The 19,702-nt window shown below is 40.6% G+C and overlaps 2 protein-coding genes across 6 annotated transcripts in view; both read left to right on the top strand.

Moving 5' to 3' along the window:
• Nucleotides 1-8: 8 nt before the first annotated feature.
• Nucleotides 9-13,680, top strand: nln (neurolysin (metallopeptidase M3 family)). Its single transcript, XM_075455425.1, has 13 exons — nt 9-193; nt 2,523-2,773; nt 4,805-4,953; nt 5,571-5,675; nt 6,266-6,368; nt 6,448-6,608; nt 7,549-7,684; nt 8,876-9,242; nt 9,363-9,564; nt 9,683-9,869; nt 9,964-10,092; nt 12,961-13,097; nt 13,185-13,680. Exons 1-13 carry the CDS (start codon nt 144-146, stop codon nt 13,335-13,337), a joined length of 2,130 nt encoding a protein of 709 aa, XP_075311540.1. The 5' UTR covers nt 9-143; the 3' UTR covers nt 13,338-13,680.
• Nucleotides 13,681-16,252: 2,572 nt separating this feature from the next.
• erbin (erbb2 interacting protein) overlaps nt 16,253-19,702 on the top strand; it is a 51,587-nt gene continuing 48,137 nt past the window's right edge. For 2 of the 5 annotated variants that reach the window (XM_075455419.1, XM_075455420.1), the window contains exon 1: nt 16,254-16,981. The gene's annotated coding sequence lies outside the window, so the exon portion shown is untranslated. Of the gene's footprint in view, nt 16,982-19,702 lie in introns of all 5 variants that reach the window. The other 3 variants (XM_075455422.1, XM_075455424.1, XM_075455423.1) reach the window with 3 other exon arrangements.

The following is a 19,702-nucleotide window of genomic DNA, read 5'->3' as shown; positions in this document are numbered from 1 at the left end:
AAATAAAGAGGCTTCCCACAGGCGAGAGGGAGGGACGCTGCTGCTGGGGACTGAGGAACAGTAAGGGTTAGACGGGACGACACTGTGTTTTTTCGGAGGAGGAGGAGGGGGTTTGTGCTCGGAAAAACGCATGAAACGCCGGCATGTCTGCGTTAAGAGTTGTGGTCTGCCGAACGCTTTGCACAGTTTGCAGGTATGCTTTCGTGTAAAATGTGTTCATTTAACATGTGCCACAAATCGCAGGATTATCTTCTTCAACTTCTCTGGATTGCTTTGCATTATATTTGCTCCTGCATTTGTTAAACATGAAAAAAAGATGATTTTCCAGGTGTGACTTTTGCTGCTTTTGAGTCCTGGCTGTGATTTGATAGCTCCCTAACAGTTATTCTACTCTGTTATGAGCTAGGTTTGAAAGACTTTCAACTGCCACGGCCGTGAAACTTTACACTGACATGGAAAAGTGTTTCTGCTTAGCATGGAAAAAATGCTGAGCACTTTGTCCATGTGACCTTGAAAGATTTACCGCTTGTGGTATAAATGGGTGACACATTAAAGGGAAAACTAACAAAGTGGCCTGAGGTGTAGTGCAACCAGAGCATCTTCAACTTCAGTGATCCCTCGTTGTTTGTGCGTGGAAGGATCCTGGATCAAATCCGATCACTCTGAGCAGATTTGTATTGATCTGCATTGAACCTTCAATCTAAGTAGGCCCAATCCCCGCCAGTCCCTGCCAGTCCAGACCCTCCCACAGCATAGCAGAGCCACCAGATCCTCTCACAGTGTGGGTCAAGCATTCAGGCCCGGTGCACAGAAGCACACACTTGTCAAGAACTTGGTGAAGGATGGCTGAGCTGACTGTATCACTTTCTTTCCACACCTCTGTGGACCAGTGCATGTGGTGTTTGGAGCACTGAACTCTCAAATGTACACTTATCCTTGCATTGAGGGGTTTATTGTTATTGTGAGATCAGGAGATGGTAAAAGTGTAGATCTTTAGATTTTTTTGTAGATGATGTCATTATTATGGTAGTAAGAAACATGATATATGTTTGTTTTTTTCCCCCAATAGTGTAATTTAAATTTTCAAAACTCTCATTTAAACAGAGGCGTTTCCATTCCCAGGTCCTGGGCTTGTGATATTAAAGTATTTGATCTCACCTGATAAATTAGGGTTACTGAATGGAGATGGAGGTTTGAGTACAATTTTCTTTATTGTTCTTTACTTCCTGTTTCGAATGTTCTTTAATCAACCTTGAAAACGGAATAAAAAGAAAGCGAAGGACAACTCGTCTGACAGCAATGGATTTTGTGTATTTATCCAATGATGTCGCTTATTTTATCGTTATCATGAATGTTTCCTGAGCTTTTGTGAAAATAGTAATGGAGATTAGGAGGAAGCAGTCCAAGAATAACCTTGTAAATGAGAACATGCCAACGGCTCAGTTTTTGTGTGGACATGGCCGACCATCCGACACTAGCATACAACAAACGGTGGTGCAAGACAGATTTAAAATTAGTTCTATCATTTACATTGTGAGTAAAATGATCTCGCATTCATTTTAATGCAGCTTTCTGGTTTATTCTCTAATTCCGGCAGGGTTTTATGGGTGTTTCCAGAGACGAGCACCACCTTCTGGTTCGGGTGCTCTCACATTCTTTTTTTCATGGTCATGTTACAGTTTGTTTTGGCTGAAGTAATCAAAGGACCCCGCGTGTTTTCCAGTAAAGCACTCTTCTCCACAATGATGTTGAAGCTGAACTGATGTCGAAAGGAGAGGAATTGTTCATAAATCATCGGTTTGATAAACTTTAAGATCAGTAGATTTTAAAAGATGACAAAAGACATGAGGTGTCATCAGTTTTCATCCTGCTCATTTAGTCTGATTCCACTGCATCAACGATAAGTAACCTCCTTTCTGTCTCATTCAGCCCTCTGCTGAAGTATTGAAAACAAAAAGTAAAAATCTTACTAAATTAAAGTTAGTGAATAAAGTTTGAATAAACAAGTTGATTATTATCAAAAAAAAAATCATGATGTGTTAGAAAAATTGACCTATTACCACTCTTGTTGCTACAGATTGTGGATAATAGATTGCCTGGTGCTCTGTTAACACCCCCCTTGTAGTTCAGTCACACATGAATGGAGATTTACTGCCACCAACTGTTTGTTTTCTAATGTTGGACAGATTGCATTTTGACAGGCATGCATCAACCAAAGCCAAATGCTGTATGAAATCAAATGTAGAAGGAGAACTTGGAGGAGTTTTTTTTTTTTTTTTTTTTTTTCTTTTCAGATTTGGTGCCAATCAATGGTGCTCGAGGTTTCAATTATCGAAGAACTGGCATGACATGCCATTACATCTGAACTAAATTGAAAATTATCAGATGAAAATGTTCCTAGACTGGGTTTAGTAATTCATACAATTTGATTCGTCAAATTAAATAAGATTGTTCTTTTTAAACCGGTTACTTAACACTGTTTTACACTCCGATATTGAATAGAGGGTCCAATTTTCTTCCAGATCCTTCAAACAACGCCTGAGAATGACCATCCCACGCGGGACAGTGATATCGGCCAGAGACCACTCTCAGACGGGAAATGGCAGAAACACGCTGAAGTGGGACTTGTCTCCAGATGAGATCAGGACCATGACAGACAGCTTGATAGCCAGAGTAAAGACGGTCTATGACGACATTGGATCTCTAAAAATGGAGACCGTCTCAGCTGAAAACACACTGGAAGCCTTGGCTAATGCCAAGCTGGATTACGCATGTAAGTCTTTGAATCAAGCTCCGATTTATTGTCATGAATACATGCATACACACGGAATGTGTCCTCCGCTTTTAAACCATCCAGGTAGGCACCTGTTGACACACATGCACAGTCACACACAACAGATGCCATACACTGGAGCGGTGGGCAGCGCCCGAGGAGCATGGGGGTACGGTGCCTTGCTCAAGGCCGTGACAAGGAGGTGGACTGACACCCCTCCAGCTGTCAGTTTCACCAATCTTTTTTTGTAAGTGGCGAGAGTGGGAATCGAACCGCCAACCTTCCGATTATTGGACGACTCACTCTAACCACTGAGCGCTCCCATGACACATTTATATTTATTTAAAATATTTTTTGGGGCTTTTTATGCCTTTAATGGATAGACAGTTGGAGAGAGAGACAGGAAGCAGGGGACAGAGAGATGGGGAAGACACACGGCAAAGGGCCGTCCGGTGCAGCCGCAGCGAGGACTGCAGCCTCCGCACATGGGGCGGCCGCCCAACCCACCACGCCACAGACCGCCCCACCCATGACACATTTGATTTGAATGGGACATTTTGTGAATAGAGAAGATATCACAAATGTTCCTTGATGAAGGGTTGACTTCAACCAGTGATCATTTTCATTCCAGATTACATTTAAAGCTGAAGTCTGCAAGATTTGTTGTTGTCATACGTAAAGTCCTACTTTTTGGCATTTTAAGAGTTTACATGATCTATCAGAACGCTTGAAGTTGAAAACGGTGACCTCCGTAGTCGCAAAATGCAAGAAATGCTTATTTTTTAACCGAAAAATAAAAAGTTATTCAACTTCCTGTCCCGCCCCTTCAAAACACATGAGAACTCGTGCACGTAGATGTGCACGTCAGATGCGCTTACACGACTCCTCTTTCATCAACTCACCTGTCATTTGCGATCATGGAAGACACAGTAAGTAGACTAGCCCGTAATGAAGTTCAATAGTCTAGATAAATAAGCGTGGGGACGAGCCTACCTTGTATCGCGCGTGCACAAACGGTGATTGACAGGCAGCAGAGCCCAGCTCGTAACCTGATTGGTTACCTTTTACCGGTCCGGTCTGCAATTTTGTAAACAAACCTGCTGGCTTTGGAGGGACCTAGCGGGACATATAGGGGACCTAGAGAACTCTTTTTTTTTTTTGTATTGGGGTATTTAATGTACTACTTTCAGAATCCCCGGACAGTTCCAGGAATTATGCTTGAAAACGAGTTGCAGACTGCAGCTTTAATTGCATTTAATATCATAATCTGCCTTCAGAGTCCAAAGTTCTGCTGGCGTCTTGTTTTGTTGAGCCAGGAGTCCAAAACTAAACCTACAGAACTTTGGCGGATTCTACTGATTATCAAAATGATGGCGGTTTAATTTTCTGTTAATCCATAAATGGATTAAGCTAATATTCAGCGTCACTGCTTGTGGAACCAATTCTTCATACATGAAAATTAAGCACTAAATGCATATACATCCTTGACTTAAAATAGTCCCAAAGAAATACACCACTCACTCAGATTTAATCAAATTTCTTTTTTTTTTTTTTAAAGGATCCTGTCTAATATGATTTTATGGCTCATTATATTATATATCCTACCTGATGACCCCAATGATATGTTGGTCAGCACTGCTCACTGATCTATATAGGGAGTATAGGGAATAATTCACTGAGTCTGGTCCATTTTTTTCTTTTCTTTAGCACAAGTTTCTTGTGTTTACCTAGAATTATTTAATATTTATTGGAGGAGACGGTAATTAGAACACACAAAGACCATAAGTCTTGGTGGTCGGGGTTTCTTCCAAACAAAACCACAGTTGTTTTTAATGATTTTTCTCATCAGCAGAATCAAATTAGTGCTTGCAGCTGAGCATCTGAGGCCTTTTATTTTTTTTTTAACAAAATCGAAACATTAAAGGATGGACCAATCCACTGGTCTTTTAATGAGACTATGTATAAAACGTCCTGTGTTCTGCAAATCATTGAAACGTTCACCGTTTTGCTTTCATTTTGTTGCTCTCTTAGCATCGCGACATGTTCTCGACTTCCCTCAGTACGTTTGTCCCGACAAGGAGGTTCGATCTGCGAGCACAGAGGCAGATAAGAAGCTGTCCGAGTTTGACGTGGAGATCGGCATGCGGGAAGACGTGTTCATACGAATTACTGCCTTGCAGGTGCATAAAAAAATGTACCCTATACATTTTATTTTATTTTATACTATGACACTTTACACAGACATTTTTAAATTGTGTGTACTATTGTGAAAGGGCTCTTATATTATTCATATTTAATTTTAATTCTCATTTTATTGGCAGCAGGACAAGGAAGAAATTTCACTGCACATTGTACTGTGTATGATTGTGTATGTGATATTGTGTATATCCTGTATCCTGCACCCGATGTCACATTTACCTAAACATGCACATCGCTAAGAATATCGTGGAGGCGAGGTTTATATAAACACTGCAATTCAATAAGGCCCCTGGTCCACAAAAGCAATGATGTGTGCAAGCAATGTGGTGTGAGGATTAGATGAATTTATCTCAGCAGTTATTCCAATGTTCTATTAAGATCAAGGATACGCCGCCCTCATCTGAGCCCGACCGCTGGTTCTTATTTAACCTTGGAAAGAAATTGAATCTCATTTTCTCAAAGGCAGCCAGTGCCGTGTATGATTTCATGTAGTGGTGGCTCATTTTCATGCAGCAGCGATTAAATAGATGATTTAAAAAAATTATTTTTGTTTTTTTTTAAATGTCTTAAACCCATTCATATGATTATGTTTTGACAGAAAAAGCTTCAAGACAGTCTTTCAGCTGAAGAGAAGAGGTTCTTAGACAGGCTTGTCACATTGGGCCAGAGGAAAGGATTGCACCTGTCTAAAGATATTCAGGAGGTAATGCAGTGTGTTGTCTGAGTATGGTTCATTTTTACAGTTCGAGATGTTTTTCAGTGTCTTACAACCCCTTTTTCCAGAAATGTTAGGATGTAAAAATGTATATAAAAACAGGAAATAGTAAAAAGACAAGACAACAAACTGAACGACTATGTACATTAAAAAAAAATAAAAATAATAATAATGCTGATTTTGAATTTGGTGCCAGCAGCACATGTAACAGAAGCTTTTGCGGATTAACAAAAGCATTGTGTTGAAGAACATTCCCAAGAAATGTCAGTAGAAATCTCTATTGGAGGAAAAAGGGGCCTGATCTCATCTGCTCTGTGGTCTGATGACTCAAAGTTCAAAAAGTGCTCCTTGTAATCAGTTCTATAGTTTAAATGAAGCAATGCATATCATGTATTCTGTTCTTATGTTCAACTTTTTCAGGGTCTGCTCTCTGCTCTGTAAACTGACCAAGTCAGGAAAGAAAACAAGAACAAAAACATACATTTATCTTTTTATTTCCTGACTAATTATCTTACATAACAGAGACAAAATTTGATTTTCTGGCGTAACGTTCTTGCCGCGTTCTTTTCTTTTCCAAGGAAGTAAAACAAACTTCCAAGCTCATCAGCGAGCTCTCCATAGAGTTCAGCAAGAATCTGAACGAGGACAACACATTCCTGGTTTTTTCCGAGCATGAATTGGGTAAGCTCATCGGCATAAACGCCCTGTCTTCTCTGAAACTGCTCGAATTATTTTCACTTGTTTTGTGCGCCTTGCGAAGGCGGGCTGGCTGACAGCTTCCTCAACGGCTTGGACAAGACGATTGAGGGTCGGTATAAAGTGACTCTGGAATATCCTCATTACTACCCGCTGATGAAGAGGTGTCACAATCCTGAAACGAGGAGGAAGATGGAAGCAGCTTTTCACAGCAGGTGTAAAGAGGTAAGTGAAGTCAATGAAACTTACATATTCAATATCTGCAGCCCGGAAATGCTGTTACTTAATATTGCTTTATGATATGATATGAAATTTCAGTCCTTTATATAAATGAATCTATGTTTCTGAGGAGGTTTATGTTTGTTTGTTTGTTTTTCTTTTGGCAAAGAGCCATTTGGATTCTCTGATTACAGTCTTAAGTCTTAACCCACCCCTCATCTCTTTAAATCTTCTTTCCGAGGAGCTAGACTTTCTTATCTTTTTAAGTGGTCCTGAGCCATAGTTCTCCAGGATTTCTGAAGGCCCTTAAACGTTTTTTTTTGGGGCATTGCCTACTTTAACACTGACCTACGAATCAGCCAAGCCTAATAAAAAAGCACATTACTCGAGGGATGAACCAGTATTGTAACATAACAGACAAACTGAGCAAAGACCCTATTTAATATTGTGTCTTGGGGCACTTTGTTACTACCAGCCTTTCACAAAGACACACCCATTTCTTTAGTTGTGTCTACAGAAAAAGCCAAAGACAACACAGAAAATAGTATTTTTGCATCAGCAAGGTGATTCCTTGAATATTCCTTGATATTTTGAAAATAATTATGATTACAATTAATTGAATTGTTGTATTTGGTGCTATATAAATAAAACTGAATTGAATTCCCAAAGAGCTATTTGCTGTAAACAACCACTACGCACCATCTGTGGCATGAAATAACTCCGCTGTTGTTAATGACACGATGGAGAAAGATCCATTATCATCTGCGCGGACGTATGGCTGCGCTCTCCACAGATCTTACCAGCTGCTCTGGTGTTGTATTTCTGACGGTCGCTGCTCAGGAAATGTTTGCTGCTCTGAACATTCTCAGACCTGTTACATTACTGCCATAACCATAGATGTCACCAAATAAAGCAGATTTGTTTTTTTTTTGCCTTTCTTTTCCAGGTGAACACGGCGATCCTCGAACAGTTGATCCAACTCAGGGCAAAGGTCGCAGACTTACTTGGTTACAGTAGCCATGCAAACTATGTGCTGGAGATTAACATGGCCAAAAATGCAAGCAATGTGTCTGACTTTATAGGTATGACCCCGCTGACATCTCAGCACGCACACACACAAGCATACTAACATTCAGCCATTTAAGATTAAGATGAGGATAAATGTCACCTGACAACGATGTGGCAGTAAAGAAGAAACTTAACTGGACCAGTGAATGGGAAAGAAGAGTTTAGTGTCCGTTACTCTAAATTCTTCTTATGAGTAGAGTAACAGGCAGTGAATTATGACTCATGCCGGCAGGTGGATTATATTACAAACAGAAATGGGCTCGTTGTGTGAGAACAGTTTCTGGTTATTGTTGTGCAGTACTGTGATAGGCTCACCGTGTCGTCCTCTGGGGAAGAAAAATAAATAAATTGCAGTTTACTCAGACGAGCAGTAATATACGGAGTGTCCAACGCAAATTATTGATTAAAAAAAAAAATTCCGAATATGGCAGCAAGCCTGACCTAAATATGCAACAGAATATGCAGTGCACGCATCACTTTTAAAATGTACTCCAATGTATTGAGTGTAGAGAGATCAAAAAACAGCTGACGGCGTTAAATGTACAGCGACGAGTGGCGGCGACGGAGGCACAGGAACATTATTTTGTTGGCCCATATGAGCACTTAAAAGCACAACACATGCATCGGGTCATGATGAGTGAAACTCAGCCACGGGAGGGTTGAAACCCTGCACCCGTGCATCCCCAGTGACGATGACCTTCTTTCCATAATGCACCACTTGGGAGATCCTCTCGCTAGGAGGAGAAACTGCATCAACACATGTGCAGAACAACTGTTTCTGCTGAGATGTCAACAATTGGGCTTATGGAAACAGACAAAGAGTGGGGGGGGGAGAAAAACAAAAGCAATTTGAAGCAGAAATGGAGAAAAAAAAGATGCAGATGAATGTCGAGACTAAAATGATGGAAGAGCTTTGACTCCAGGCCTGGCTGTTTTTGAGATGATCACATAAAAGGAAACTTGATCTGGTTTAGTGCCACCACTGGGTTCAACTTTTGGGCTCTGAGTAGTGATGGTAAATTTGGGTCAATTTCAAGAAAGTTCTTAATTTGTGAACAAAAACCTTGTAAAGGCATAAAAAAAGTAGAAGAGTTGGAACAGAAACGGGACTCCTGCTGAGTCGCTGCTTTGATCCCTCAGATGCATTGCACATATTGATGTTTGTCCGTTGAACCACGAAGATTGTGTTTTTCTTCCCTGAACAGATGCTTTCTATGAGAGACTGAAGCCCATTGGAATCAAGGAGAGGAAATATATCCTTGCATTGAAGAGGAGGGAGTGCTTGATGAAAGGCTTCCCGTTTGATGGGCAGATCAATGCCTGGGACCTGCCCTACTACATGAATCAAGTGGAGCAGTGCAAGTTTGCTGTGAACAAGGACAAACTGATCGAGTATTTCCCACTTGAGGTGGTGACGGAAGGACTGCTCGGTATCTACCAGGAGCTGCTGGGTCTCACCTTCGCAGAAGTGGAAAACGCTCATGTGTGGCACGAAAATGTCAAGCTATATTCGGCCCACGACACCGAGACGGGGGAAGAGATTGGACAGTTTTACCTGGACTTGCATCCAAGGTAGACATTGTGTCACGTGTGAAACATCCAGTTTACAAATATGCTCTGCGTGTGATAAGATCGTTGCCATTCTGTTCGTGTAAATGTTCAGACTTCATCTTGACTGTAAGATTTCTCCAGGAAAGGAAAATATGGCCACGCAGCTTGCTTTGGGCTCCTGCCTGGCTGCAGAGGACCTGATGGAAAACGCAGGCTTCCAGTAGCGGCGATGGTGGCCAACTTTACCAAGCCAAGAAAAGGCTTTCCCTCCCTCCTCCAACACCATGAAGTGGAGACATATTTTCACGAGTTCGGCCACGTCATGCATGAGCTCTGCTCAAGGGTGCGCCAGTGTAAACAACACAATCTGTACTTTCAGTCTCTTTGCATACAGAGTGTTGCATGTTAATTTTAAATTGAGGAGGCTTAATTTTCCTCTTGTGTGTGTGCGTGTGAGTCAGACCACTTTTTCAGAATTCAGTGGAACTCTCGTGGAGACGGACTTTGTGGAAGTGCCATCTCAGATGCTGGAAAACTGGGTTTGGGAAAAGGAGCCTCTAAGAAGAATGTCTTGCCACTACAGGGACGGCACGCCAATCCCAGACAATCTGCTCGATAAACTGATTGCCTCCAGAGTAGCCAACACTGGTCAGACGCTTAAATTCTCAGAAGAATATAAAGCGGTCTGTGGCACTTTTGCATATGTTCAGAGTCTCTGTGAATGTGCTCTCCTCCTGTTCAGGTATGATGAACCTGCGCCAGGTAGTCCTCAGTAAAGTGGACCAGTCCCTTCACTCCAGCCAAAGTGCAGATACAGCGGAAGTGTTTGCAAAGCACTGCCAGGACATCCTGGGTGTCCCTGCTACGCCAGGTCAGTTGTGACATGAGCAACAAGCGCAGAGAAAAATGAATAAATACTATTTTGAGGCCAAGTTTTTCTACATTTGTACATTTTTTTTTGTTGTCTTATTGACACTTTTAGACATTTTGTTTGCGCGTTTTTAGCTAATTTGCGCACAAGGGGACCGGCCGTTCACCAAGGGGGCCCGGCTCTGTTAAATAAGACATTAGTTGCATTAATTCAATTAAATTTATTTATTTATAAAGCACCTTTCATACACGATGTAACACAAAGTGCTTTACATGAATTTTTTTTTAACACATTAAAAACACAGGTCTTTACACACTCAGATAATTGACTTAACAAATGTTAAAAAGCACCCCCGATCATCCTAATCTCTGTCGCATGCACTCGCATGCACTCATGTATACACACACACACACACACACACACACACACTGTGTGTGTGTGCGTGAGAGAGTGTGTATTTGTTTGTTTATTTTTGGTGTCCCTGTCCATTGTGATACATGTATGTTTGGCTTGCTCACATATTCATATACACTGATGGTAACTAGCACATACATGCTGTACATTCACAAGGACCACAATGGAAACAAGCTTCCCAAGCTTTTTTGTGTTATCCTTTTGACATGTTGTACAAGGTTTTCAAGACATATTTATTGACTTATTTATTTGTATACCTTTTTAATGCTTTGCACAATGTCAATAAACAAAATCAATCAAATCAAACAACCCCCCCACCCCCATCCCATTTAACCTATAGTTTCTGTCTCTTCAACGGAATAAAAATACGAAAGTGCACATCTGGCTTGACGCTTGCAGACATGATTTGTGAATTGTTGGGAGGGCGTTTAAAATATTGAAAGTATGCTACTTTTGCCGTGCATCTCTATTTTTCTCTGATCGTGTGTAAATTCTGCAATGAAGTGTGAAAAACTGTTTTCCTTGAGTGTGCACAACGTCTGGTCTGTCGTTCATCTATATGTAAACTAATCTTGCGAGGTTATCGTTACCTAGCCTGGTTAAATTGTTGACTTTTTTTTTTTTCTATTGTCTAAAAAGTTGTTCAAAACTGCTGGATTAGGAAATCGACAAAAACTGGAGAGAAGAGAGAACAATTGGCTTATAAAGAGAAATTGAATCACAATGCCTGGGGATGTTTTTTGGATAAATTAAAGAAAAAGGATCCGCATGCTAGACTGGACTGCTGGCCTTTATACCCTGCCTCTGTTCACATTGCCACACTTTGTGTTTGAACTGCGCTGATGCAATTTGTGCGAGTTAAAAGTTGTGAATCCCTTTGAAAAACAGTACTACAGGTACAGCTAATTAAGCAGCTTGTGCTGTGCAGCAGAATCTGACCCTTTTTTTATTTTTCTTTGCTCAATCACTAAACCTCCTAAAACATTCGGCTGTGTTCTTTTTATTAAATCATAGTCCTGCCGGTTTTTAGAACTGATCAGTCCCATTACTAATAAAGAAGATTTAGTTTAATCTTGAACTTGTCAAAATTTGTGTTGAGCATTTGGTGTTGTTAAGTAGAAATGGATTAAGTCATGAGTTTGGAGGTTAGTCTTAAGCCCTATTCGGACGGGACTAGTTCAATGGGGGGACGTGTGGTAATGTTGGTTAACCAGACGACGCCAGGGAGAAGAAATGACCAATTCGGACGGGACAAGAAATCCCTGTAATATTCATCTAACATGGGAGGAGTTTTCTTGAATATAAAGCATTCTGCTCCAAAATTATTGTATACAAACGCAGAAGACTTTTTTGTTTGTTTACCTGAATGATAAGTATTACTAAAACGTATTGTACAGTATAACAGAACAGAAGATTTATTCATTTTTGACCTTAATGTAAAGTACTGTTCACCAAAGGTTTTGCTCAGGATACTTATTTTACCTGAATGTAAAGTATAGTTTAAAAAAAGGATTGCACAACGAAACTTAAGTGTCATTTTCTATTTTACACCTAATTGTTTCTCTCTTTAAAAGGATGTGACGATATATTCCGTACTTATTACCGAAGGTCGCATTTGCACGGGATTAGTATTACCTATGGTAGATACTCCGGACCGTTTCACAGGAGGTAGAATTCTCGGCAAAGTTTACCGACATACTCCGCTATCTTTACTGACATGGCGCGTTCGGACGGGACTAGATTTCCCGGTTATTATTACTTTACCCCAGGTCCCCCCATTAAACTAGTCCCGTCCAAATAGGGCTTTAGTGTGTGCATGAAAGATTGCTACACCATGGAGCCAAAAATGTCCACTTTACATTCTTTTGAACTAAATTCTTCAGACGAAAGATTAAAATGTGTGAATGAAATGAAAATGCACATATTAATTGGAATATAATACATTAATACCCTGCCTCTTTCCCAATGAGACCTGGGCTCCAGCCCTCCCGCGACCCTCCAGTTGGATTAAGCGGGTATTGAAAATACACATTAATATTAAATGTGTACATGGTGTATGTCGCCAATGTCATGTATTTGGATAAATCTGTGCATGAAGACATCTATCTGGGATTAGAATTCATTCAAATCAGAGGTTGATACCTAAAGAAGACCACTTCCCTCTCTGCTGTGCTTCAGCTATGCCTCCAAAGCTCCTCCCTGAAGAGGAGGCTGTAATGCATTGTGGGAAGTTGGATTGACCTGAAATGTATTTTTCTCATTAATCTGCGTATTGTGACAGTTTCAGCAAAAATAACAAAGCTTCTTGTTGAAGTTCCCTTGTTCTACTAATAATATTTTTAAAAAATCATTAAGTTTGATTGTAATTACCACATTGTGGTTATCCAAAGATTGTTTTTAATTTCCTTTAGCATATACCTTAAAATTCTTCTTGTCATGTTTTGTCTTCTGCAGGTACCAATATGACAGCCAGTTTCAGCCACTTGGCTGGCGGATATGATGGCCAATACTACAGCTATCTGTGGAGTGAAGTCTACTCAATGGACATTTTTTTCAGTCGTTTTAAAAAGGAAGGCATGATGAATCCAAAGGTTGGTCCGATAGATTCTCTTATTTAATTTAATTGTAATTTGGTTTAGTGTAGGATTGTCTTTATTAGTACATCTGTGGCTTGACAGGTTGGAAAAGAGTACAGAAGGGTGATTCTGGAAGCTGGTGGCTCTGTGGATGGAATGGACATGCTGAAAACCTTCCTCGGGCGTGAACCACGTCAGGAAGCCTTCTTTCAGTGCAAAGGACTGATTAAGTCACAGGAAACGCAGACGTCGTAATTCTATTTACAACCAGTTTTTAAAAATATGGGGATGTTCAATAATATCTAAATAAAGAATGAAAACAGCAACATGTTTCAGTTGTGGTAATAGATGAATGTAGAGGTGGTTTCATAAAAAAACAGAGAAGCTGAGTTTGCTGTGTTGTGACACAGCGAAAAAATAACATTCATGGATCATCTGTATAAATGTCTCATTTGTGCACAGGGGACAATGCAGAAAACCAATAATTAGTGATCGTAATCAGGCTGTAATGCATTGAAATCAGACAGGATTCTGCAATGGAAATCACTGCATTGGTTCAAGACTATTTCTAAAACCCACTGTCAGTGAACAGGATGGGTTGAATGATTTCTAAAAAATAAAATAATATATGACCTCATGCTGTGTTTACCTAAGCCCTTTTCCTTAACTTTAATGGAAGATGTCATGGGGTTAAGGAAGGATGGGAGGAGAGATTCATGAGAATCTGACCACACTTTCACAAAGCTGTGATGCAACTCTGCAGCACTGAAACTACAAATATTTAATAATAAGTTTTATACTAAAACCGTTTAGGATGCTTTGTCCACTGCTCTATCGCATATGTGTCTATAGCATAAGTTAGAAAATATCACTTTATGATCAAGGCTGGTAATCATCCCTCTGTCATCATTTATCCACACCGATCCCAGTTGGTGTAACCGGATACATGTGATCAAACTTGGGCAATTATCTCCTTCATGGATGGAAATTATGGCTGCTGTGTCCTCCAGGCTATTGAAAAGAAGGACCATTTGACTTGTTATCAGATCTGATGGTATGGAGGTATAATTGTGGACACCGCATGACCGGAGCAACATATGCTGCCATTCAGACATCTTTATATAGGACCTTCTTGCTTATTTTATCCAGACAGTGCCAAACCACATCCTGCGTCTACCACAGCACAGCTCTGTAATGAGAGTCTGGGTATGAAACTGTTGAACATTTCGGGGCATTATCATATGGACAAAAATGCAATTCCTTCAAAAACCACCAGCAACTTAGTTCCTCAGTTATCAAAACTGAGCACATATCTTTAATTGTCCTTCATTTTCCATACCCATTTCATCCTGTTAAGGGCCGTTGTGGCTGTTTATCTCGCTTTCTGGCCCTGCGATGAACTGCCGGTCTGTATCCTGCCTCTGGCAGCTGCGATAGTTATATCTCAAATAAAAATAAATTAGGCTCTCTGACATTTGAGTGTCCTGATAAACCATAGCAGTGTGACAGCAAGTTAGCATGCACTATGGACAGATGTAACACATGCCGTTAAAAATGACCAGATTCCATTTCAGTATGCTGGTTGAAGGAGCCCTGTTTTCTGCACTCTTGCTCACCTAATGGAACCAAGCCGTTCTTTACGCTAAATTTGCCTCATCTTGTGCTTTTCGTGCTATAAGTCCAATTGCGGCCTAATATCGAGGCTGTCCTGGTGATGGAACTGAGCCATTGTAAACCAGTTTAATCTTTGACTTCCCTGCTATCAGGATTTTAAATATGTGCTATAAATTTTTTTTTAAAAAAGAGACCTCTACTTACCGCAGCCCTAATGTTGAACCAGCTGAATGGAGCTCAGACATCACTAACTTCATTATTTGCCCAAAACTCTTCAGCATTTTTGAGCAACACCGTCTGGTTTTGCAACTATTCTGCTTAGAATGTGAGGTCATGTTATCAGTGCACACGCTGATAAGAAACTGTTTCAAAACTACTGACAGATGTGAGAACAGTCGAAGCGGCAGCTGTACATGCAGTGCAGTGTTCAAACTGCAAAGTATCGGGGCTTATACAACCTAAATGTTTATGCATATCGTGGAAAACTTGTTGTTATGAGACAAGCTCCTGATTTCCGTCATCAAAAAAAAAAAATGCCTTCATGACAAGAGGAACCTTTGATTTGCTCCATTAATATGTCGTCTCTCAGACAAAAGAGAAGAAAATGTTGAAAATATACATTAAGGTATTGATTTTACTTTACATTACATCCAAGCTTCATATCAACATATACAATTTCAACTTGAAACACGGTGACTTGTTTCAGGTTCACCTCTAAAAAGTTGTTTCCATTAAATATGTGTGGCTTTTGTTTTTGTCTTTATTCCAACCTACACTGATCAGCCATAACATTATGACCACCCGACTTCCATTAAGTAGGTCGTTCTCGGGGGCAAATAGAGCTCTGAGCTGTCAGGACACGGACCAGGAACATTTAAGGTTGTCCTTGAGTGTTCCATAACAGGTTGCTAGATCCTGAGTTTGGAGTATGGAGGCCAGGTAAAACACCTCAGGCTCTCTGTTATGTGTTTTGAGGCCCTCGTTGGCAGTTTGTTTCTGGCCGACTGTCAGGTGAGGCTGCTACTGAAAGGGGAGTGTTGTTGCTATGTGGCATGACTGGTCTGCAAAAAACGTTTAGATCGGTGGCAAGTATCAAAATAACATCTATTCATCTATGTGAGTGGTATACAGGTTTTCCCATCAGAACATTGCATCGTGATTAAAAATATACATGTGAAAAATCCATTATATGACAATCTTTGGCTCAAATATTGCAGCAAACCTGGTTTTGTCCAACATTAAGATTTCTGTTTTGGAAATGTAATCAAAATGAGCACAAATGTAAGTGATCATGTTTTTATAGTTATATTTAATTGTATTTAATGTACTTTAGTCACCTCTAATGTCTCATCTCCACCGAGAGAAAAAGCTGTAGCCTACTTACACCAGGTGGCGCCACAAGATAACAATATTAGTCCAGGTGTAACACCTTTTTATACACGTAAATGTGACTATTAAAAAACGTATGTATGGCTTGCTTGTACATTTACAGTTTGTAGTCTGCGTGGAAACGTACTTGTCGCTGATTTGAAAGGGAAAATACAGTCGAACCGATGGGCTGGGGTAGATAGGGGTAATCACCAACACTGTCTGGGTGAGATAGTAAAAGCATCATCGAGGGGGCTCTCGGTGAAGCTGGAGTGGAGAAAGCGACTTCTGGTGTACAGCCTCCCACACGTAGAGGTCGCAGAGAAGAAACTCGCCTCTCCATGCAGTACTTCACCAGCCTCCGTGTAGCTCTGTCGACTCCATACAGCTGCGTTTATTGCCAATGATTAAACATAAGGAAATTATGACAGAAAACATCTGGGCGCGGCACACTAGAGGAAAAGGTTTCGCTCTGCCGGAGGTCGCACGCATTTTTGCCTTTTGTATTTCCTTGCTGAATGTCGTGGACATTTTGGATTTTTTTTAATATTCTGTGTCATTATTTCGTACCTGTTACGGACCATTTTGCTCCCGTCTTCGCCTTCGGTTCGTTTGTCTGAGTCACGTTTGGAAGGTAACACTTTTAAGTCCGAAAACAGCTGGGAACGTTCAACTACTTGAGGGCGGCTTGCTGAGGAGAATGTGCGCACTGGGCCAGCTTCGACTTCGAGTTGCTCTTTAAGTGGGCAGCATTAGCTCGTTGCTAACGCTAGCCAAACCCAATTCAACTATCGTTGAGAAAATCTGTGAAGCAAGCGAACAGCCTTCTCTCTAAATATATATGCTTTTCGGGATAACGGCATACTTTCCACAACGTGGGCATCATTAAGCGAGACACCGACTCGAGGTTCATTGCGGTAAGTCGCTTTGTTTGTGCAAGTTACTGCTTCTGTCTGTGGGGCCCCATACACCGTGCTAGCATTACTGCTAGCTCGCCCTGGTCCCATTCTGATGCTGTCCGACTTGGAGCCTTACTTATTAGTTTAGTAGATTTTAATCGTCAAATTGCAATGCTAGAGCCCTCACCTGAGTGCTGCTACTTAAGTGAATGTTGTTTGCATATTTTCCGTCTAAAACAACAGTGGAGTTTGGGATATTTTGAGTGTTTTTTTTTTTTTTTTTGGTAGGTTTTACATCAACAGCTGTACGTGGCTGCTCCTTTGCTATTAAGCTGTATAACCTCTTTGTCATTTGCAGTCAGCAGAACATCAAACGTAACGTATTGTTGTTACAATTTAAAGCAGTCAATATATTTAATACGGTCGCTAATAGCAGTCATTAACCTAATAGCTGTATTGCAACAACAGCGGCAGTCGTGGCGGAGCACCTTCAGCTCCTCTATGGATGGGGATTAGAGAGCAGTACACTCAACACAATCGGTGTTTTCATTTTCTCACCCCCTCACTAATCAGCTTACTATCTGCACTTAACTCGAGTGTTAAGGTTGGAGATGGAACTGGATGTTTGTCGTTTAGTTTGATTTGTTTAATTACAGCAGATCCGCCTGGGCTTGTTTTCCTCAGGGAGACGTTGTCAAGAGACTCAGCCTCGAAAATAACAAATTGTGAGTAAATGAATGAATAGATCAAAACTGAAGGAAACCAAACAACATGCAGGTGGAAATAAAGGAAAGACTTGTCTTTTTTTTTTTCTCCCTGCCTGACTAACAGGTATCTTACAGTGGAAGCTCCTGTGTCTGCGTCACATTGTGTTTAAAATGCAGATGTTTTCCAGCCACTAAGACTAATAGAATGTGGTCTGAATTGTACATATTCATGCGTCTATGTAGATTGTCTTGTTTCACAAAGCACTAAAGAGTGGACGCTGCTGGACCAGCCATAGAGACTGACAAGTGGTGTTACCAAAGGGAGTATGTGGCTGTATGTTTGCATGTAAATCAGGTGATTCAGGTCCTCTGTGTTGCTTGTTACAGAGAGGGCCAATGCTCCCTCACCCTCATCACACCCAGGCTTTAATTCTGCATAAATATTTCCTTTCTCCTGGCTATTTCGGATGAGTAGGACCTGAGAAGTGTAAAATATAAGCATAAGGGCTTTGAACAGGAAGTGGTTTCTGATTTATAGATTTAAAAAAAGGTGTCTATGTGGCGACCATGTGTCTATAAAGGTGGTTAAAACTCAAGTTCTCAATTTGATGGTATCGCTGTTGAATAGTTAAACTGAAACCATATCTAATTAGCATTCAAAGACTATCCTTGCTGTAATGAAATGTAAACAGACACAAGGACCAATCAGCTGCCATTTGTCACTGTTGTCAGCCTTTATTCTACTGGGAAGCGAGTTTTCACACAGCCAAGTTTTGTTTGTGTTAGATGGCTTGGCATGACTTCAATCTCTACTCAAAAGTAGCGGGTAATACAACGGCGATTATGGTTTTTCTTTGTTAACCCAGGCTTTCTTCCTCGTGCGCTTTGCAGGCTCATTTGAAATGGGTGTTTTTAAGTGTTGTTTGAGGCTTCTTCTACACAAAGCATGGCAATCACCTGACAGATGATTCATAAGAATGGCAGATTTTATGAAAGATATGGGTTATGAGTTTAGTTTGAGCTGCCAAGGTGATCTAGTCAGGTTAAAAGAGAGCTGCTGAAATCTTTCAGTCCATCATGGCTCACAAAGCCACTGATCTCTCTTCGTTGTACACCCTCTATTAGTCATACAATTGTAGATTATAAAATAGACGTTTATTATGATATTGACTCATGGTACGTGTTATCTATCCCTATATTACGCCACAAGTTGAGGCATTCTTCTCTCTAACTTTTGAGTGTTCTCTTGTATTCTTTAAGCCTTATTTATCAGAGCAAATGCTAGATTGGTTCAATCTGTACGAATAACACAGGTGAAGCCTTCTTACAGTATTGTATAGTGTTCATTGACATATTGAAACCCATTTCTGGTGGTTAACTCCCTTTAAGCTCCTCATAAAATCATTTACAACCGGCCTTATCTGGAACCAAAGATAAGATCGGCACTCACAGAAGGCTTCCTACTATACTGCTTGTTTTCTCACAGTAGTATTGTTACACTTGCCCAGCTGTTTGTTCTGCCTCTTTGGAGACTGAAAGGAAGCAAACATCTGACAAAAGCAGCAAAGTCATGTTCCTTATCTTTATTATACCCCGGCCATGCTAATCAGGGTGCATCGTGCTCACTTACAGATCTGTTGCCTTCATTGGGAATTCTTTCTCCACCAAATGTTTAACTCGGACGAACTGATTTGGTCAGATATGTTAAAGCCGTTTTATTTTTGTCTTTAATGGCCAATAATTGTTTTGGTCAGCTGTTCTGAATTCTCCCTGGATTACTTTCAGGTAATACCATTTTCAAAAGCTTCCCAAAATGTCATCTTTACTACCTTAGTGATGTAGTTCCTGTTGAAACAGAAACTGTAAACCAATGGAATATCGGATGACAGGTGGGATTTCTGGACTTTTGTTGACTTCTAGTATTGCAGTTGAACAATTGACTCAGTGCTCTGTGTATTGTGTCCTTATCAGCGTGACTCTAGGTGTCTATGACACAAGGTCATTTTATGGCAGAGAGCAGCTTTTTATTTTT

Source organism: Odontesthes bonariensis, chromosome 22 (genome assembly GCF_027942865.1).
Source record: "Odontesthes bonariensis isolate fOdoBon6 chromosome 22, fOdoBon6.hap1, whole genome shotgun sequence".
Lineage (NCBI taxonomy): Eukaryota > Metazoa > Chordata > Actinopteri > Atheriniformes > Atherinopsidae > Odontesthes > Odontesthes bonariensis.
This window is presented reverse-complemented; position numbering and strand designations above follow the sequence as displayed.

Excerpts from the sequence above, each read along its gene's own strand:
- nln (XM_075455425.1), top strand. The coding sequence starts at position 144 with ATGTCTGCGTTAAGAGTTGTGGTCTGCCGAACGCTTTGCACAGTTTGC. Across the intron at positions 4,954-5,570 it reads TACGAATTACTGCCTTGCAG|AAAAAGCTTCAAGACAGTCT; the intron begins GTGCATAAAAAA and ends ATGTTTTGACAG. Across the intron at positions 9,870-9,963 it reads CTCCAGAGTAGCCAACACTG|GTATGATGAACCTGCGCCAG; the intron begins GTCAGACGCTTA and ends CCTCCTGTTCAG.